The 21191-nt window shown below is 49.1% G+C and overlaps 6 protein-coding genes across 6 annotated transcripts; 3 read left to right on the top strand and 3 right to left on the bottom strand.

Annotated features, from left to right (window-relative positions):
• Positions 1–1548: 1548 nt before the first annotated feature.
• On the top strand, positions 1549–4106 carry FMAN_06000 (putative xylulose-5-phosphate phosphoketolase; the record flags this gene model as incomplete). The annotated part of the gene is made up of 3 exons (XM_041827273.1): positions 1549–3093; positions 3144–3348; positions 3397–4106. The coding sequence occupies 3 exons, from the start codon at positions 1549–1551 to the stop codon at positions 4104–4106; spliced, it is 2460 nt and encodes an 819-aa protein (XP_041678253.1).
• A 254-nt stretch (positions 4107–4360) lies between these two features.
• On the bottom strand, positions 4361–4969 carry FMAN_06001 (uncharacterized protein; the record flags this gene model as incomplete). The annotated part of the gene is made up of 1 exon (XM_041827272.1): positions 4361–4969. One exon carries the CDS (start codon positions 4967–4969, stop codon positions 4361–4363), a length of 609 nt encoding a protein of 202 aa, XP_041678252.1.
• A 455-nt stretch (positions 4970–5424) lies between these two features.
• On the bottom strand, positions 5425–8321 carry FMAN_06002 (putative DNA mismatch repair protein MSH2; the record flags this gene model as incomplete). Its single annotated transcript, XM_041827271.1, has 3 exons — positions 5425–8058; positions 8110–8241; positions 8298–8321. The coding sequence occupies 3 exons, from the start codon at positions 8319–8321 to the stop codon at positions 5425–5427; spliced, it is 2790 nt and encodes a 929-aa protein (XP_041678251.1).
• Positions 8322–10075: 1754 nt separating this feature from the next.
• On the top strand, positions 10076–11859 carry FMAN_06003 (uncharacterized protein; the record flags this gene model as incomplete). Its single annotated transcript, XM_041827270.1, has 6 exons — positions 10076–10245; positions 10296–10400; positions 10458–10622; positions 10684–10939; positions 10990–11242; positions 11294–11859. 6 exons carry the CDS (start codon positions 10076–10078, stop codon positions 11857–11859), a joined length of 1515 nt encoding a protein of 504 aa, XP_041678250.1.
• Positions 11860–12181: 322 nt separating this feature from the next.
• Positions 12182–15400, bottom strand: FMAN_06004 (putative subtilisin-like serine protease; the record flags this gene model as incomplete). The annotated part of the gene is made up of 12 exons (XM_041827269.1): positions 12182–12368; positions 12417–12658; positions 12708–12795; positions 12841–12934; positions 12978–13084; positions 13131–13975; positions 14026–14088; positions 14147–14201; positions 14253–14361; positions 14412–14475; positions 14524–14871; positions 14918–15400. The coding sequence occupies 12 exons, from the start codon at positions 15398–15400 to the stop codon at positions 12182–12184; spliced, it is 2685 nt and encodes an 894-aa protein (XP_041678249.1).
• A 3526-nt stretch (positions 15401–18926) lies between these two features.
• FMAN_06005 (uncharacterized protein) lies at positions 18927–19334 on the top strand (the record flags this gene model as incomplete). The annotated part of the gene is made up of 1 exon (XM_041827268.1): positions 18927–19334. One exon carries the CDS (start codon positions 18927–18929, stop codon positions 19332–19334), a length of 408 nt encoding a protein of 135 aa, XP_041678248.1.
• Positions 19335–21191: the final 1857 nt, after the last annotated feature.

The raw sequence follows: 21191 nt of genomic DNA, 5'->3' as shown, positions 1-21191 counted from the left end.
CATCATGGATAACTACCTAGCCATGATCCATTAATTGTTACACCCCTGTCAACTCTCTTCTCTTCCCCCCTGGGGCCCCAATCAAAGCTCCCCATTCTCCAGCTTCCTCCCCTGCCCATCAGATGTCAAGCATGTCCTGCGTGGCCATCTGTAACCTGGAAAATCAAGTAGCTTGCCTATTGATTGTGCTACTGATAGTCAGAAAACGACTGTCGATGTGAAATAAGGCCCGACTAGCTAACATGCCACATTCTGAGCCTTTCTGGGCGCTGCCTGTTTCAACCTGCTTGTTTGCTAGCTGAGCCTGCTATCGATTTATCCCCGCGAATCAACGGTCACGAAACGATTCTATACTGCCTATACAGTGCTGCTATGCTCGTCGGCTCTATCAAGCCCATCAGCACTTTGAGCAATTTGACTCTGCGATTGACTTTGGTAGTGATTACGATTACAATCCTCAGCGCCTCTCACAGCACGAGTTCGGTAACACAAGGGGAATATAGCTACAGCGGGAGGTGGCGCTAGCAATGCCCTTCCCGTTTCGGTGGCTGCAAAAAAACATATCGAGATACAAAGATACATCAGACCACTTTTTGCAACGACCGTCAACATCCATCGTCACCATCCGAAGCTCCAGAACGTGCCAAAGCTATCCACCTTTGACTCGTTCTTGGCTGATATCTGCCAACAAGAAACAAGAGCTAATATGCTAGCCAACCTTACTTGGGTACCTATACCGATCTCCCCTTCTGTGCCGCCGGCGGAGGATGAGATATCGACGTCCTCCAGGCAGACCACTTCGCTACCCATCCCATCCCATTCCACTGTCTGTCCTGTCCTGTCCTGCCCGGTCCGTCTTCCTTGCTCCCTTCCGCTCCTTATGCCTCTTCTGAATAGGCAGGGTAGGTTAGGCAATTGGGAACGTCCCCCACGCACGCCACTATCTTGCCCATCGCTCATCTCATTACCCATCTTGTGTCTGAACTTTGAGCCGCCCAGCAACCTCCTACGGTACTACGTGCCATCCAATCCGTGACAGTGGTAATCTACACCCACGCCCTTGCCCTCGCCCTCAGCCGTGCAGAAAACCTATCCCATCTCCCTCGTACTCCAATTGGATCACCATCCTGCTGTAACCTCTGCTGATCTCGTCAACGGCCGTCTACCCATACGTAGTAGCTCCATGGGCCATGGGTTTACGTTACCCTACCCAATCTGCGGCGAAGACTTCAAACTAAGCCTGGTATAGTATGTACATACATGTCGTAGCATGTAGCAGGTAGCAGGTAGCAGGTAGGAATAGCATAGCCTTTCCTTTCCCTTCGGCGTTCTCTCACCGCACTCCCCGTTATCCTCTATACCTACCTCTCTTCTCCTCTTTCCTTGGCAACCCTTTCAGCTTTCTCATATAAGAAGTCTTGGAAGCTCTGCGCATAGAGTTCTCTCTTTTGTTCTTTTCTTCTCATCTCTCATCCCAAGAGTTCAACCTCACTTACAACTCTTACAACCTCATCACTTATATACATATATCCTAATTACCCTACCCCAATGACTGAGGAAGTCAAATCTATCTCGCCCTTTGGCATTGCCCGCTCAACTGTCAAGGGCGAGCCTCTCTCCAAGGAGGAGATCCAGCAGTACAATGACTTCTTCAAGGCCAGCTGCTACCTCTCCTTGGGTATGATCTACCTCAAGGAGAACCCTCTTCTTCGAGAACCCCTCAAGGCCGATCACCTCAAGCTTCGATTGCTTGGTCACTTTGGCTCTGCCCCCGGCCAAATCTTCACATACATGCACTTTAACCGTCTGATCAAGAAGCACGATCTCGATGCTCTCTTCATCTCTGGTCCCGGACACGGTGCCCCCGCTGTCCTTTCTCAGTCTTATCTAGAGGGCGTCTACACCGAAGTGTATCCTGACAAGACTCAAGATGCTGAGGGTATGCAAAAGTTCTTCAAGAGCTTTTCCTTCCCCGGTGGAATTGGCTCTCATGCTACTCCGGAAACCCCAGGATCTCTCCATGAGGGCGGTGAGCTGGGTTACTCCATCTCACATGCTTTTGGTGTTGTCTTCGATAATCCTGACTTGATTGCTCTTACTATGGTTGGTGATGGTGAGGCTGAGACTGGTCCCCTGGCTACCGCCTGGCACAGCAACAAGTTCCTCAACCCAATCGTTGACGGTGCTGTCCTCCCTGTTCTTCATCTCAACGGTTACAAGATCAACAACCCTACAGTCCTTGCTCGAATCTCACACCGAGAACTCGAATGTCTCTTTATCGGTTATGGCTGGCAGCCATACTTTGTCGAGGGTGACGATGTTGAGACCATGCACCAAGCTATGGCTGCTACTCTCGAGCACTGCGTGGACGAGATTCGAAAGATCCAGAAGGAGGCCCGTGAGTCCGGCGAGGCCAAGCGACCTCTGTGGCCCATGATCGTTCTCCGAAGTCCCAAGGGCTGGACTGCCCCTCGCAAGGTTGACGACAACTATCTGGAGGGTTACTGGCGAGCTCACCAGGTCCCCATCGCAGACCCCGCCACAAACCCTGCTCACCTCAAGGTCCTTGAGGATTGGATGCGAAGCTACGAGCCCGACCGTCTATTCGACGAGTCTGGCGCGCCTATTGCTTCTCTCCGTGCTCTTGTTCCTGAAGGTAACCGACGAATGAGCGCCAACCCCGTCGCCAACGGTGGTGCGCTTAGGAAGCCGTTGAGGATGCCCAACTTCAAAGACTATGCCATCAAGGTTGACAGCCCCGGAAACGTCATGAACGCCAGCATGACCAACATGGCTGTCTTCCTCAAGGATGTCATTGCTGAGAACCAGACAAACTTCCGTCTCTTTGGTCCTGATGAGACTGAGTCTAACAAGCTTGGCGGTGTCTACGCTGCCGGGAAGAAGGTCTGGATGGGCGAGTACTTTGAGGAAGATGCCAACGGTGGTAACCTTGCCAAGGCCGGCCGTGTCGTTGAGATGCTTTCTGAGCATAACTGTGAAGGTTGGCTTGAGGGTTACCTCCTTAGTGGTCGCCACGGTCTTCTCAACAGTTACGAGCCTTTCATTCACGTTATTGACTCTATGGTCAACCAGGTACGTAACACGCTCTGTCCCAAGGTTACTCTTACTGACTATCCCTATAGCACTGCAAGTGGATCGAGAAGTGTCTCGAGGTTGAGTGGCGAGCCAAGGTTGCCTCCCTCAACATTCTCTTGACTGCAGTTGTCTGGCGTCAAGACCACAACGGTTTCACTCACCAAGATCCCGGTTTCCTCGACGTTGTCGCCAACAAGAGCCCCGAAGTTGTCCGCATCTACCTACCTCCTGATGGCAACTGCCTGCTTTCTGGTATGTTCAACTCGCGATCTTAGTCTGAATTTGACTAACTTGTCACAGTCATGGACCACTGTCTCCGATCAGTTAACTACGTTAACGTTGTTGTCTCTGATAAGCAGGAGCATCTTCAGTACCTCTCCATGGACGCTGCCATTGAGCATTGCACCAAAGGTATCGGTATCTGGCCTCAGTTCTCCACCGATGCTGGACAGGACCCCGACCTGGTCATGGCCTCTTGCGGTGATATCAGCACCCACGAGTCTTTGGCTGCCATTGATCTACTGCTTGAGCACTTCCCTGAGCTCAAGATTCGATGCGTCAACGTTGTCGATCTCTTTAAGCTGATCCACCCCAGCGACCACCCCCACGGTCTTCCCGACACTGAGTGGACCAGCCTCTTCACTGATGACACTCCTGTCATCTTCAACTTCCACAGTTACCCCTGGATGGTGCACCGCCTGACATACAAGCGTCCCGGTAGCCGTAACCTCCACGTTCGCGGTTACAAGGAGAAGGGCAACATCGATACACCCCTCGAGCTTGCTATTCGCAATCAGACCGATCGTTTCAGTTTGGCTATCGACGCTATTGACCGCATGCCTCAACTCCATAACCGGGGCGCCTCGGCCCGCCAGGCTCTCCTCAATGCACAGATCCAGGCCCGCAACGAGGCTTTCGAGACAGGCATGGACCCTCCCTTCCTTAAGAACTGGACCTGGAAGCGCAATGGCCTTTGGAAGAAGGTTGCCGACGGCCTCGTCTCTCGATAGATGGTTATAGAAACACTTTACAGGTCAAGGAGAAACGGATGCGGCCCATCGCTGGATATCCCTTCACGGTACCAAAGAGTTCTAGACGGAAACGAATAGATGAAATAAATTCAACAAAAATAAGACGGTGGGCGTTGCTGGACGGACGGTTGTCATGTTAACAAGATGTTATGGCTTTCCTATTTCTTCTCATCTCTTTACGAATTTCCATAGTTACGCAATACGAATCGTTCAAAATAGTTCCCATCAAACACTCAATTCTGAACTGCTTCTCTCTTCATATGATACTGCGTCATGCCCAGCTCAGGGAACTCACTGGTCCCAATGACCCTGAATCCGAACTTCTCATACAGGCCCCTTCCTTCGCCAGAGCTATTCAAATAAGACATCCAACCTTCTTGGTCGGCTCTCTCAACACCAAATCTCATGAGCACAGATCCTACGCCCCGTCGCTGAGCCTCTTTTGCTGTGGCGATCGTGCTTAGGAACCAATGCCTCTCACCAGCGACGTGTTTGAAAGTCTCATCAGCATTCCTCTGAAAGAAATCCGCCGCGGTCGCCTGGTCCCCTGAAGCAGGAAACGTAGAAGGGTCGATCTGCTTCCCTGACAATGGTGGGGTTTCTCTACGAACCCAGCGCGCCCAGCCGAGGATTTGAGAATCGTCCTCTGCGACGAGCATGAAATTGTCGTCCTTGTCGTCGATGTTGGTTCGGAGAAATGAAGTTTGGAAGGCTTGGGCATCAGGAGATGACGGGGAGAAGCAACGCTGGTTTAGAGGCGAGGAAGAGAATGCCGAGAAGAAGACGGCGAGCATTTGGGGGATATCTTCGGGCGTTGCTGGGCGGATTGTTATGGGTGACATGATTGCGGTCGGTGAAAGGTTGAAGTTGTGATTTGGGTAAAATGAAGAGAACGTCGGTGTAAGTTCTTTGACCAATAGGGTGAGTCACGCCGATAAAGCAAAAACATCTTTGCCTCTGTTGAAATATCGACTGGTCAGCCGCAGGCACTCATACACAGGTCACTTCTGATACTGTCACCAACACACCAGAAAATAGGCCAGCACGAGAGTGTAAGTTGGAAAAATGACTAGCCTTTATCTATCACCACTACAAGTATTGGCCAACTCAATCATAGCGTGTGATTCGCCAGACAACCAACTGTTGGCGACTATGTTCTCCGACTAGGCCAGTTTCCTGACTAGGTCAAACGGTCTCGTAGTATTCCCATGATTAATTCCGACTTCCTGAACGCCCCATTGCCGAACCGACCCATCGCCGTGCTACATCGCTTTAACCAAGATGACTGCTATTACAGCTACAGAGCCTTGACTGACTGAAAGAAAGGGTTTGCCTGCAGCTCAGCATTTGCCCCAACAAGCTCTTTCAAAGCAGCGACTTGCTCTTCGCGGCTCATATTCCCTGCCTTGACCTTGTCCTTCCACTCCACCAAGACTCGCTTGAGCATGGCACTCCCCGTCTCAACGTCTTGCTTGCTGTACTGCAGTGCTAAATCCTCATGCTTGGTGGTAAAGTCCTCGAGCTCATCTGCCTTGCGTTTGGCCATACGGACAACCTTGTCCGGGAAGCGAACCAGCTCGGCGACGTGGATGCCGAAACTCTGGTCGCACACACCTGGTGCTACCTTGTACAGCAACGTCACTTCGCGCTTCGCATCCGCATCCGTATCCGAAGCCGCTGCTGAGCTAGTGCCGCCGATGTGCGCCGTGACATGGAGGTTCTGTACTTGCGGATACTGGTCGGCGAGAGCTGTGAGTTCGTGGAAGTGAGTGGCAAACATGGCAGAGCAGCCGATCTCCTTGACAATGTGCTCTGAGATAGCCCATGCAAGACCGAATCCGTCATATGTCGATGTGCCACGTCCAAGCTCGTCAATAATGATCAAGGACTCTGCCGTAGCTGACTTGAGGATGTTGGCAGTTTCAAGCATCTCGGCCATGAAGGTCGAGACACCCTTGAGTTGCGAATCGCTAGCACCTACACGTGCCAATATGGAGTCATAAATGGTCAACTCGGCCTCTGCACAAGGTACGAAACACCCAACCTGTGCCATAAGTGCAATGACACCCGTTTGTCGGATATAGGTTGACTTACCGCCCATATTGGGGCCGGTAATGATGAGGAAAGAAGACTTGTCACGAGTAAGCTCAATGTCGTTCGTGATGAACTGAACATCGTCCTGAAGTTCCATACAAGGATGACGGGCTTCGCGAAGTATCGTCTGGCCCTCGCCACGAGCGTGGATCTTGGGCCGGACATACGACTCAGGGGCATGGACTGAGGCGTGGGAAAAGGAAACGATTACGTCAAGGTGGGCAAGAACACCAGCTAGGCGCTCTAGAACAGGGCAGTAGGAGGAAGCAACTTGGACAACTTCGTGGACAAGGCTGCTTTGTGTTCTGTTATAGTTCTGGGACAGCTGATCATACTCGCGACGATAAGCCTGCAGCTTTTTGGTCGTGAAATAAACACCGTTCTTTTGTGTCGAGCACTCTTGATACTTGGAGTTGTTTCGAATGCAGCCAGCCTCTTGTCGTGTGAGACGCATGCAAACTCCGTGTACCTTGTGGCTGGTCTCAAGGAAGATCTTCTTGTCGGGATCTTGGCCTAGGTCTTTAGCCGAAGCCGTGAACTCGGCACGAATATCCTTGTCAAGCTGGTCAAGTTTCTTTCGGATGATGCGCAAGCTTTTATCAAAATCGGCTTTAATGATGTACTCATGTCGATCAAGAGCGTCGAGATCAACGGTTTGCTCCACCATGTCCTGCAACTTGCCCAAGCTATCAGATAGGTCACGAAGCTTGATAGTGTATGTCTCGTCGAGGGGGTCTTTATAATTCTCATCCATGACACCTTCAAATGTGCCAATAAAGCCAGGTAGACGGATGACAACCTGGTACGCGCGGACGACGTCCTCCAGGTTAGCCTTTCCTCGCTGGAAGCGCTTTGAAAGTCTGTAGAGGTCAGGAATGGATCGAAGGTGTTCCTCCTGGAGTGTCTGTCGGAGTTCAGTGTCAACATAGAAAGCTTCTACCAACTGTTGACGCTTCTCAATCTCCGTCTTGCTCATCAAAGGCTGCTTCAACCACTGTGCCAAGAGTCGACTACCAACTGGTGTCTTGCAGTGGTTGAGTACACCAAAAATGCTCATTGTTTTGGATCCATCTCGAGGACCTGGCATGAGGTTAAGGGCCTTTAGAGCAGCAGCATCTAGCTTCATGAAATGTGCCAGGTCGTGCTGATATAGCTGATACTGGCCAAAGTTGGAAGGATCCTGCAGAACGCCAAGGTATTTGATCAGAGATGCAGCAGATCCCATGGCAAGCTTGAGATCAGTCTGTGGTAGAAGAGAAGCCGATCGCTCGTCCTTGAGCAGACGTGCCAGGTCTTGTTCAATATCCCTAGTACCAAAGTCGCCGGCTGGTCTCTCTGCGATAGCAACACCGCAGTTATCAATAATCTTCTTCAGCTTGGACAGTTCGGGGTCCTTCTCCTTTTCCCCCTTGTCGATCTGGATCAAGCACTCACGGACGCCGAGCTGGATAAGGAGTGCTTCAAAGTTGGAGTAGAGGTCGTTGTCGAGAAATTCGCTTACACCAAGCTCGCGGACGCTGGCATCGGCGAAGCAAACACCAACATTTCGAGCTTCGGATGCCTTTGTGGAGATTTTGACGGCGAGAATCATAGGCGCAGACTCAATCTGGCCTCCAAGGTCATCCTCAACATCTTGTAGGTTGCCTGGCGAAGCCTGCTTGACACACTGCCAATTCATGCGACCAGAAGGGCTTTGCCAGATCTCTATTCGCTTTCCCAATTTGAGCAGGGCTTCTCGAAGGAATTGTCGGAATACGGTCATGGTCATGGTGACCGAGGGTAGTCCTGAGTTATCATTTCGGCCGAGTTGTCGGACAACTGAAGTTGTCTTGTAGACCTGTAAAATAGTGTTAGCGGTGCTCAGACTTGGATTGCTGAAGAAACACACAGTTTTGGCGATATACGTGGCATCTCGACCATGTGAAGTATACCAATCTCCTCGGTCAAAGATACGGATTGTGTCTTGGTTAACGGCTGGCAATGATTTGTAGAAACGAATGAAGCCGCCCTCGTCGTCGAGCTGGTGATATAGAATTAGTTGGGTGTATTCTGTGGTAATCAAATTTCTGGAAGTACCTTTAGTTCTGGTCGTGAAGCCATAATAAGTTGATTGTCTTGTGAACTCCTGATACAAAGTCAATCAACGTAAGGGTCTCGTCGTAGTAAAAGTGCCTGAGAGACGTTGTACTTGTCGCGTCACTAGCTCGCGCATTGGCCGGGAGACGCGTTTTTGTGGGTTCTCAATCAAAGTGGTAACGCGAAACCTGCATAAATCGGGTGTTGCATAATGTCTGCATAAATGCACGTATACAATGCACAACAATTCATTCAGGCTGAGTGATTCATGATTGGCCAATTTGAAACAAAAGCACACAGCACCAGCCCGTGATTAAACCTCTATTGGAAAGGCAGAGGCGCCCTCATACACTTCCGTTTCTTCACATCCCACGATTCTTATCATCAAATAGTCTCCTTTCAAGATCAGCGTCAATGATTCAACAGCAGCTAGCTCAGGAACCCTTGACATGGCTAAGCTGAAGAGCTGCCATCATGCCAGAAGAAGTCAGCCTCATCTCAAGAAAGGCACGGCGGACTCGAATGTCTCGAGACCAGGAATTATAATCCGAGACATATCTTGAGACTATCGATCTTCACATCGCGATAACCAATCAGAGGTGCGCTATCAAAAGTTCAGTCGCCAGGAAAACTTTCAGTCAGCCACGCCCACAACTCTACTGGGATATTGTCGAGATCTCATTTGACTAGCGTCAGCCGGCCCGTGTCATTGCTTTTTGAGACTTCTTATCACGAATATGACAAGGGTGTGGATCTTGGGTCGTGGGGGCTTGGGAATCACTGCCTATCGAACCATACGTGATCATTTCTCGTTTTGTGGCGAGCGACTATTGAGAAGAACTACTTGTGATGTGATGTGCGCTGGCGAATCACTAGTTCTTGCATGAGGATTCACTTCCAAGGCATGAGTTGAGTGAAAACAATGAGATTGTATTCGCAGTGCTCATATTGGGCCAAGCACACAGGCACACAACACACAATGCTTCTTCTCCGTATGGAAGCTGGAAAATAGAGTCATTTTTAACCTTGTTTTTAACTTCTGCCAAGTGGGTATTTTTTCGTTTTCTTATACAGCAAAGAGCCGCAACCTAAATCTGCAAGTGGAAGCTAATTTTTTACAGGTGAATACGATGGAAACTCCGCTGTAAAAAACCATGGCATTGTCCTTGGTCAATAAGAGCAAGTTGTGCTTGAATATTCCATGGCTTGGCGACAAGGATTAGACGCTCGACATTGACCATCCGGGTTCTCACTAGAGGCCCAAAATGGTAATTTACCGATTCATAGTGGACACAGACAGACACAGACCACAGACACCTCGAGGCCATCAAGGTCATCAAGGTCCTCAAGGTTCTCTCAGCCAAATCCACTATTTCCTCTATCATGGCTGCGATTATTGGCTTCTCGATGGCGGATGGAGGAGACGACTCGACTCTTCTCTGAGTAAGAGGCTGAGACATTAACTTTTGCTCTCCCTCTCTGTTCTGTGCGCTTTTATCAAAGGTTCACATTGATATATATTAACTTCCTTCACTGCTACCCAGTATCTTAAAAGTCTTCCTCCTCAAACAACCTTTTGGACAGTTTCAAGTTCCACCTCCTAACTCGAAACACCCCCTCTCTCTCTCTTCCCGGTTCATCGGCTTCAAGAGACGCAAGCCAGCGATTTAAGCATAAATTTCGACGCAGTCTCTCGGCTCTCCTGTGCCGTAGTCAACACTCAACAGTCGATCTCGTGCCGTTACCCGTCCGTCTCGCGCCTACTGGCCAATCTCAAGATGCACACCTCCGCTTTGTCACTCGCTGGATGGGGCCTTGTCTTCTCTGCGGCCTCCGCTGCTGCCAGCAATGTCCATATCGCCCCTAGAGCTACCCAGGCTCCCTCGACCACAGCAGCCAACCCTGAGGTAACTGCCATTACAGGTTGCCACCTGCATGCCTCTGAACTGTTAGCAAGTACCTCTCACAGGTCGATGCGGTTGACTGACACCCCTTCAGATATTGTTTCGCTGGTGAGACCGAGTACTTGGTAGATGTCAAGGTCACTGCAACCACAGACGTCCCTTCGCAATACACCGACTGCCATTCCCATGGCTCTGATATGTAAGCTACTAATTGTGCCCCGCCATTGGCTCCTAGGTACTAACTCTTGTGACCTAGGTTCTGTGTGGACTCTGACGGTGCAGATGTTTCTGTTCAAGCTGAAGGTGCTGAGTCAGAAGAGGACCACGATCATGAGGAAGCAAGTGGCACCGGATCTGCAGCCGCGGCTGGAAACACCAAAGAAGCTGAGAACGAGCACTGCCATTTCCATGCCGGTGTTGAGTAAGTCGCTTCCTTCACTTCCGCGTGTACACCATCAACACTCGCTAATGCATCGATGTAGACACTGCACAGGTCATAGCGATTCTGAATCCAGCGAGTCCGAGTCTGGTTCTTCCTCTTCTGCATGCCAGCCTCGGAGGAGAGACTATGACGTTGGTCTCCGTGTTGGTCTGCTCTTCGTTATCCTAGCCACAGGTGCTCTGGGTGTCTTTGGCCCCATCCTGCTGCACAAGATGATGCCCAGCAAACTCAACATTGTCCTCATTGTATTAAAGCAATTTGGAACTGGTATTATAATCTCTACCGCCTTTGTTCACGTATGTGAGATCATCTACCCTAACGAACGATTGCTAACTAATGTCTCTAGCTGTACACCCACGCATTTCTCATGTTCGGCAACCAGTGTATTGGAGAGCTGGGCTACGAAGCTACGACATCCGCTCTTGTCATGGCTGGCATCTTCCTTTCTTTCCTTGTTGAGTACATCGGCAACCGCATTGTTCTCGCAAAGACAAGGGCTTCAGCCAATCTCTCCGATGCCGAAAGGAAGAGCGCCTGGTTGTCTACTGAGGTTGTCAGTGTTCTGGTTATGGAGATGGGTATCCTCTTCCACTCTCTTCGTAAGTGTTCCCTCTATCATCCAATGTGTAGTTGGCTAACGTCACTGCTAGTGATCGGCTTAACGCTCGTTGTAGCAGGTGACGAATACTTCCTAACCTTATTCGTCGTCATTCTTTTCCATCAGATGTTTGAAGGTATCGCTCTTGGAAGCCGAATCGCCACCATCGGTACTTCGAACGATAGTCACGCCCCACCCGTGGCTCGCGTCTCCCAGGACACTTCCTCCGCTCAAGATTCAGACAAGGCCCCTGCTTCCACTGAGACGATCCCAAACGAGGAACCGACCCCTGTTGGTTTAACCATGAAGAAGAAGCTCGGCCTTGCCTCTCTTTTCGCCTTCATTACTCCTATCGGTATGGCCATTGGTATTGGTGTCTTACAACAATTCAATGGTAACGACAAGTCTACTCTTATCGCAATCGGTACCCTCGACGCCGTCTCCGCAGGTATCCTCATGTGGGTTGGACTTGTAGAGATGTGGGCTGCAGATTGGATGTCAGGGGGGCATGGCCACAAGGCTGAGCTCGCTGACGCCAACCTGCTCACAGCCATTCTTGCCGGCACTGGTCTGGTTGCCGGCCTTGTGGTGATGAGTCTTTTGGGTAAGTGGGCATAGAATTGGGGTTATTGGGAATGCTTTCTAAATATTGATCTTGCCTTCACGATAATACGATTGGCTAAGGAGTTTGGTGCCTGTATTTACGGAGTTCGTGTCAGGAGCATATGCAGTTGGGTTTGCCCTTATGACAAAACTAGGGGCAATAACTGCTTAGATCTATACTACATACAAACGGCGTTGCTAGGATAGAGCAAATCGAAACGAGGTAAATGATGATGGTATACATCTCTGCGTGCCCATGTTTGTGACCAATGAGACGATTCATATCAGCCCAAGCCAAGTGCCAGATCCTCACAGGGTAGCAGGCTTCCGTTACCGGTTAACTTTTTGGGAGCGCCTTTCCAAGGCTCGGGGCCTGGTACTTGGGTGCTCTGTACTTCAATGTCGAGTTGCGTGTACCGTTGTACGGCAGCACCTGGATACTGCTGGCCGTAGGGCTGTTCATGACATCCCAGTGATCGGAGATGTTTGGATTGCCGTAAGGCCGAAGAGCTGCAAAACGCATTCTTCACAACTGTCAGAACTTCCTATTGGTAGAATGAGAAGGTACTCACGTGTAGTTTCCGGGGGCTATTCTTGTACCGTTGGCGAGCTTGCCAAACCACCAAAAGACGTGAAATCCTCGTGACTGTTGTTTAAGCGGGAATGGCAATGTGTCATTCGGATCGTTGACAGTAGGGTCGAAGAACCAGAATTCCTCCGCATCTCGCATTGTTGTTGCTGAACCAATAAACCCATGTCTTCCGACCCGTGGAGGATAAGTCCATAAAGATTCTGACCAACCTTGTTCGAAGATCTGCTATCCATTAGATATCATGATCAGTGGGAATCTACAGATAACTTACGTCCCACCTAAGATTGTCGCAGGCGTATGATGTCCTACCGCCAATTTCAATAAAGTCACTCGCATCTCTATCGATATTAAAAGACCATCTTCCCCGTCGTCAGCAAAATGTGTACACGGGTTGAGTCACTTACGCTGAATCTTTATCAGGATCCGTGACAAATGGATCAACAATGAACATATTGTCAAATGCTTTCTCGGTGTCATATGCAGCTCCTGCCAAGGTCTCTGTAAGCTAGGCGTGTGAGTTCTTTACAAAGAGCTAACAAACCTCCGTATGGGATAGCCAATTTCTCCCCATGATCGGAATTGATCAATACCTTGCCACTGTATAGCGGCAGGTAATCATCGTCAACGTCAGGAAGCCCAAAAGCAACACTAATCACTGTAAGAGACCAAAATTTTGTCATCAACTCAGACCTACCTCAGTTCTCTTGTCTCTCCGGGTTCAATAAGGACCCTGTGTGGGAGCCTTACAGGGGGGACAATGTTTTTGGGCTCAATAGCATAGAGTAGAGCCACTCCATATTCGGGATCGTAAATGTTGAAACCAGCTTGAGGCTCAAGCTTGAAAGAGTATTCGTGTGCTCTGCCGCCGGTATTGGTGATGTTGAAAGTCCACCGTGGCCGAAACAGCTCTGTGTCCATCAAAGAAAAAGGCTCATACTCGAGTTGAGTGTCATAGTTGAGAACTTTCCAGGCGTCAACCAGTCCAGTACCGACCTGGAAAGGCGATGCTTTGTACTTGCGCATTAGACGATTATTGACAAACGGTAGGGTCGTTCCACTTGATGCGATGCGATCTCTGAGCATTTTGGCAAAGCCTGCACCATTGAAAGCACGACCACCGTACTGACCCACGAACAAAGCCGCAATGCCTGCAATGTAGGGGGCCGACATGGATGTCCCACTCAGCTCCTCGTAGCTCTGGTTCAGTACAGTGCTCATGATCATGTATCCAGGGGCGGTAATGTCGGGTTTAAGAAGCAACTCGTTGGTCGGGCCCCATGTCGTGAAGTAGACGGGAAGTGGCCCAAGGTCCTCGCCAATTCTGTTAGCATTTGGCTTCGTAGTAACATTAGCAGCGGCGACAGCTAGAACTCCTCTGCCGACAGCTCCGCTACTGGAGTAGAACGGTCCAAACTCTCCTTCGTTACCAGCTGATGCTATCACGACGACCCCCTTGTCTACCAGTCGGCTGGCTAACATAGCCCAGGGGTTATCTGACCAGCCATTGGGTTGGCCAATGCTCGAGGTGATAACATCAGCCTTTAAATTCCTGTCAGCAGTAACACATACTTGTGCATAATAGTACTTACTCCCGCATTATAAGCATCACATAGTGCTTGCATAATGGTCTCTTCGTCGGTCTCCCACGGATCCTGGCGATTATTAGCGGCAGAACTCGCGAAATAATTCTTATTGGTCTCAAACACTTACATCAGAGAATACCTTGTATATGAGAAGTTCGGCCTCGGGCGCAACTCCAGTAAGCCTGAGGTCCATGTCATTAGAACTCTATCGTATTGCCTCCAACAGAACTGACCATTCATTCTTAGCAGCAATGATACCTGCGACGTGAGTTCCATGACCTTGGTAGTCCATAGGATCATTATCGGGTTGCTTAGGATGCATTCTCTCATTGTGAGTTTCCCCTGAATGAAATGTAAGCCCTTGATCATGGAAACAAGTCCAGCAAACCTACAGTCTGCTCCAACAAGATCATAGCCCCCTTTCACTTTGCATCCAGGTCCAAAACAGCCTCCGAGCTTTACAAAATTAGTACGTGCGTAGAACCGGCTTCGCAATGAACATACCGCTTTATGAGTATAGTCAATGCCGGTGTCAATTATAGCGACAGTTGAACCCTTTCCACGAATACCGGCAGCATGGAGTTTGTCAACACCCGTCCAGTGATGAATAGAATGGTTCCTTATAGATGAAGATGGACCACTCTCTGAGAACTCGACTTTTGGCATGGCCACTTTGTGGGCCTGCCACACGTTCACAACCCCTTCCATTTGGAGCAATGTATCCATATTATGTGTGTCAGTTTCAACCACCATCCCACTGAAAACATCACTACAATCAAAGCTCTGGAACAAAGGCCTTTTTCGATCGGGTTTCATGAGGAGTTGGCGTGTCACTGCGGTCGTGCCTTGATTCTGCAAGTGTGAGTGATGGGTTCAAGGACAGGACTGGTTTCTTTACCGGCTCGACTTCAACAATGAACTTTCGGGTGTTTCCAGCACTCGTTCGACCAATTCTGGAGGAACGAACAGCCGGTTTATTGACTGCCTTGACGTCAACGGCCACTGATGCCGCAACCAGCAAGACTTTCAACAGATTGTATGACTTCATGGTGGCGGGGTGGTTTGAAGGAATGATAAGGGATGAAGAATCGTTGGTAGAAAAGAGCACTAAGGCCAGGAGAACATATATATCACTTGTTATACTTCCATAGTATTGGTGCTTCTTCGGAATATTAGCATGGTCGGCAAGGTCTCGGGAGGATGCATTGTTAACGTTGCAGTCCTCACTTGGACCACGGAAAGGGGCAACAAGTGCGAATTTTCCAGTTGCCGTTGCGTGATTCAACGTCGAATGTTTTGGTATCACAGAAAGGGTAATCTTTCCCTGCCTCTTCATGTAGCGAATGTCCTTAGCCAAAGACTGCAGGGTTAGCCAAGACATCTTTCAGGAGGTTGAATTGGTGTACGGCTAAACACAGCAACCCGAGTCGTGGGTCGGCTGTACTGGCTTCTACTTGGAGAGCACCTTAGCATCCCCTGATATTTGAGAATGTAGCAAGCCTAATGCTGAGAGTGCCCCAATTGATAATTGGGCGTGACGTGAGGTTCTTGCGCTGTCTAACGGCTGAGTTTGATATATATGAGTTATCCGGAAACTGCCATTGCCGGATCGTTTTGATGTAACGCAAACGACCTTTTGGGGCTCTATATCACTGTGATAGGCCGGCTGCAACACATATTCTCGAACAAGAGCGTTGTGATCCCGGAGCTGTGGGACCTATCTCAAGATCTAGCGAGAGATCCGGCAATGACAAGGAAGCACATCAGGACATAGTTCTGTTCCATTTTCGGGACGTGGATAAGGGATCTTGTGTCGAGAGGATGATGCATCCATCGACAGACGTGCAAAAGGCAATCAAAGGAGAGCGAGCAGTGCTATAACGGAAAGTTGTGCTTGCTATGATTAATATGTGCTGTTTCTTGTGTAATGTCGTACCTCGACGAAATGATAATGAGTGTATTCGACGAGGAACCAAAGCAAAGTGCTCAAGGAAACTTATCCAGGATCACGAGTGTAAGAGATGCGGTTCAAGGTGGCAGCTCACGTGAAAGATGCCATGATGCAATGCAATGCAGTGCGAGGAAGTTGCACTTTCAGTTTGACAGGCTGACAGGTAAGGCAGTCGCGATACACCACACCACCGCATGCAAGCCACAGTTATTCTGATTGCTTATCTTCCTTGCAACCAACTCATTGCTTCTCATGCGGCAGATTCGATTTGTTTGATAACCGCTTGTAGCATTTTGATCTCTTCCATATGATTCTTCGGCTGGGCAAAAGGCTGCGTCTTGATACAAATATACATCGATATCTGTCTACCTACTAATCTAGCGATTTTCTACTGTAGGTTCCGAATTCTACTCCGTAGCTTACCTTGTAATAAACCCCAATTTCTTGAAACACATCCAGGAGCCAAGGTTCTCCATTAATCGACAAATGCACTAACAAGCAATAGATCACCAAAGTTTCTACTCATTAACCAAAATGAGCTTCGCTCTCGTTGTTTCTATCAACTCTGACTGGCCAGAGCTTGAGCCGGTTCCAAGTTCGTGCCTGACGATCTCTCAGCCGGTCTACATACTTACCTGACTCGTCGTGATAATCCCAAGCCAAGCCACATGGTCAAAGGAGTCAATATTCGCACGTTTTTGGCTTGAAACGGCGAAGAGAAACTTTTATTCCCATCCAAATCCATCAGTCTGGAAGCCATGAGCTGCGCCACTTTGTTCACGGTGGTAAAAACTCTGTCAATGAATAGCGAGCAACAGGCTAAAACTGCCAGTGATAGCCGGGCAAGACGACGAGAAAGGAGATCGCGTAATCGAGATGGATGAACCAATTGTTTCTACGTACTACTAGTAAGCGGCGCTGCAGAAAAAAACGTGCAGCTCGTGCAGAGAAGCCATACCCGATACAGCATGTCCAATGAGCCAACCATGCTCGCTCACCGGAGACCAACAAGGGGGCCTGGTTCACTTCGCCGCTATGGAGAGGGCGAGGATGGGCTGCAGGAGATGTTGATTCTCTTGGAATATTGTGAGCAACAATTGATCATTTCTTGGGGAAATCTACATCATATGAAGATCACATAAACCTCATCTTAATCTCGGCTGATCGACGAGCTGAAAGACATGTTCTGCGGATGACATTTTCTGAGTCGGATCGTCCCACGGTTGCAACCTAGGATCAACATTTAGAATAGAGTGTGGATACTGACTCGCAGAAACCATGTGGTTTGACGGTTTCCATGCCCATTTCCATTTGACTTCCTTTCTCGCGTGGAAGCCCCAGATACTGCGTTTCCTTGTCAGGAACCAATGGAACCTCGTTCGTGTTCGGCATAAAACGAAACCATCGTCTGCAAACTGCTTCTCCTCTTTCTGAACTGGGGATTGCATGCACCTAGACACCCCCTGCGTCAAAAATGTCAACCCGCCAACGGCACAATCATGCTGGTGTGCCATTTAGCGCTTCCGCCAGCGCTGGGAACAGACTTGGTCTTCTGAGGTCCGAGCTAGATGGAATAGCTACGTTATTAGCTTTTGGTCTAATTAACAAAGAGTGTGGGCTTCTTTCTTCACGGGCTGAGCTGAGGACAAAGAACAAACCAAACGCCTTTTGACGGGCCGTCAACGGGAGGATAGGGGAGAGCTTTGACAAGTTGGTGTGCAAGATTATCATGGCTTCAGGCCAAGCCAAGAGGTCACAGTGACTGATGGTTGCAGTGATTTCCACCTCATGCTCCAGCCTCTTCAAGGCTCTATCCTCTCTCTCTCTCTCTTTTTTTTTTTTTTCCCTTTAAGTCAAGAGCCACGAGGCAAGCTTTCGCCAACCTCCTAAAAGCTCAATCAAGTAAGGACAGAGAATCACTCAATGGCCATCAACGTTACCTTTCAGGGGGCCTCAACCCTCAAGCATCTGCAGGTTGCTCCCCAAAGCTTTTCGGTCGCATGGCACCCTTGACACATCCATCCACTTTCACGCGACCAGTTCCAATTAGCATCCCCTGTCTAGACTAAGCCCACTTTCCGGGCCTCCCCTGTTGGGTGCATCCTCTTCGGGTTCTCACCAGGTCAACGAATGAGAGCATATGCTTCAGCTCAAGATGCCACTGTCGTCTGTCTTCAGTGGAGAGAGTCAGGCGTCTTACACGCTACAGACTCCACTAACTCTCTAAAGTTAGGTACCTGCGGGCTGCTGCCCCCGTGTGCTCCCCTAGACAACTACCTACCTAACACTAACTCCCTAGGGGCCCATGCATGCATTTTCAGCACCTCAACCTTGAGTCTTATCTTCCATCCAATCCTCCCCCCTCGTTCTTCTCCCTCTTCCTTGTACCTGTCGCAATCGTAATCCTTCTTCTACCCCCAGTCTCCCGCTCTCATTCACATCCACTCATTCATTTTTGACTCCGATCTCTTTCGTGGACAAGGAAACATAACTCCAGGCGATTTGCTTCCTCTTGCTCACGCTATTAATGTCCCCTACTCTCTTTTAATACTGTCCAACCAACCTCGATATCACCGAAACAACCGAGCAACCTGCATATGTACTTGACCTGCTGGTAACCATATCTTGCAAACACCAATACCCAGTCAAGACGAACAATTGCCTCCCCCTTTATGAGTAGGGTCAATTCAAGGACAACACAAGACACACAAGACACACAATCCCCCGAGACGAAACATTTTCACTCGGTACAAATCAAAAGCGTACGGCATTGATTGCAGTACGAATACCTGGAAACTTAATCTCCACATACTCGACTCCTCCATTACGAAGCCAGCCTCCCTCGCCGCGCTCAAATCTCACCGAGAGATCCGAACTGATCGCCTTTACATATACACGGGCTCAATCTCACCTCTTCTAAACTCATCAACTAAAAGTTCATACACCCACCGCAGAAATGGGCAAGTCTCTCATGGACAAGATCCAGGCCAAGCTGGAGCTCTTCCGTCTCGAGCAACGCTACACCCGCCGCCGTCACCGACGTTCCACCTTCGTCTCCAACGCTGTCTACGTTGACGGAGAGTACGTCTACCAGACTCCCAACAGCACTGGCTCTTCCTCCGGTTCCTCAAACATTGATGCCCTTCACGGGGACAAGGCCGGTGTTGGCTCGATGCCCGCCCCCTCGAGCGTGGTCATTGATGAGCACCACTTCCCTTCTGAGGTTCAACACCAGCAACAACCACCTATGGCTACTGCTGAGCGCAAGCGTCTGAACCGCTTCAGCTCCATTCCTCACTTTGGAGGCTCAAGCAACAAGCAGATGCCCAGCATTCAAGAGCGACGGAGCAGCATGATCCGATGAGTTACTTCTCGGACAGTCAAACCAACACAAAAAAGACAAAATAATAAAAAATCATGCGATGTTCCTTTTTTTATGATTGACGGCATTGGCGCCAAGCGATGGTTACAGCTTAGGCGCAGGCGTAGCAGGCGCATAGCTACAGCGTGTAAGCAACGGACACGATGAGATGAGCTGAGATGAGATGGGGTCGGATCGGCTTGGATTGGATCGGATTAAATGAGATGAGACGGGAGACCATCTGATGAATGAATCGGACTTGACGGATACCCCCAATTCATTCAAGGTTTTCCCTACGACGAAACTCGCCCAGTTTTGTTGGTACACGTTACAACATCAGATCACATCACTCACTACCTACTTACCTGACCTTTTATTTTGGTTGGGTTGTGTACCCAGCCATGGGGCCTTGTTTAACGACTTGTTACTTTGGTTACTTTTCCGTCCCACATGCTTTCTCTCCCCCCCTTCACTCGGGACCCTTTGGAGAGGCTTCATTTTGGACATCTGGGGGGGGAACGCTACGGACTGCAGAGCTTTGCAAGGCTGGACGTGGCATCGGTCATCACCGACTTTTTTACCTAATTTTCCTTCTCTGGCGTTCATTTATGCTTTTTTGCTGTTGTTGTTGCTTCTACATCTTACTACTCAGCTTCCCACGAGAACAGCTTGGGGTTGATGCATCACCATTTCTAGAGCTGACAGGCAACTGTCAGGCGCTGCAATCTGTACATAACACAACAAAAGGTATTGCAGGCGAGTTTTGTGGGAGGATACGGGCTTATGGACTTTGACCTGAGGTACCAATGAATACAAACAGATATCATGTTCAAACACTTGACTTGCTATCTTGCTGCCGTCTATGACGAACGAGGATGAAACAGGTCTTGATCGATACGAGATGTGGCATTGAATTCAATTTCCGTGGATCTGCGAGCTATGTAAGTGTCTTAGGCTTTCAAAATCCTAAAACAAGGTCTGTTTTAGCTGACCGTCGCAATGTCATCATAACTGTCAGATGCACAACACGATTGCGAATAAGAAGACATCTTTAATCATGGTCATAAATATATATATCAGTGGGTCACATGCATTCTTACACGAAACTCTAGGCTTCGGCAGCCGGTTTATAGCGTCTATATCTCTTAAATCATTGGATCGTCTAAGTCTGGGCCGCCAGAGACGTTGGATACTGCAGACGCCAGTGGCTATGCACAAACCTAAAGTGACAGAAGTCGTTTCATATGGTGCGATCGTCCCAAAATTCCTTGATCAACGCATAAGATACATACTTTTACGATGCAAGTGGCTGTGCTGTCTGGTCTGGTCTTGTCTTGTCTTCTCATATATGCATGAATGTCTGAGCGCGTAACATGCTTATGGGTTGGCTCATGGTCAATCAACCAAAGAATTGACAAGATGTTACAGAAACTAATCATTGAAAGACGTTTGAAGCAATAATACAGAAGCAAGAAATGCAGAGGCCCAACATTACCTCTCTAAATACCCCGTCACTTAAGTAGGCTACCCTATGGCTTCACCCTCGCTTTTGAAGTTCGTCCCACCAACTGAAATGCGGCATCTACTGGAGGGCTTATTTATTATTAAGTAAATTTTCAAAATAGGATATTGAGTACCGGTGGGCAATATCAAGCTTGCCTTCTTCATGGATGATATGTAAATATGTGTTCACTAGGTGGTTCAGTCATGTTAGTTCCGTGTCACAGTCTATTATTCCTACAATAAAGGACACACATGGAACACAGGATAGCGTAAGTGGTTATTCCTTGGACACAATATGTGGTGCAATTTCGAACCCGATTAATGAATAAACAAACACCCAAATGACAGCCTTTTACC

This window comes from Fusarium mangiferae (assembly GCF_900044065.1).
Source record: "Fusarium mangiferae strain MRC7560 genome assembly, contig: FMAN_scaffold002, whole genome shotgun sequence".
Taxonomy (NCBI): domain Eukaryota; kingdom Fungi; phylum Ascomycota; class Sordariomycetes; order Hypocreales; family Nectriaceae; genus Fusarium; species Fusarium mangiferae.
The sequence above is the reverse complement of the archived record's forward strand: the minus strand, read 5'-3'. Positions and strand labels throughout refer to the sequence as shown.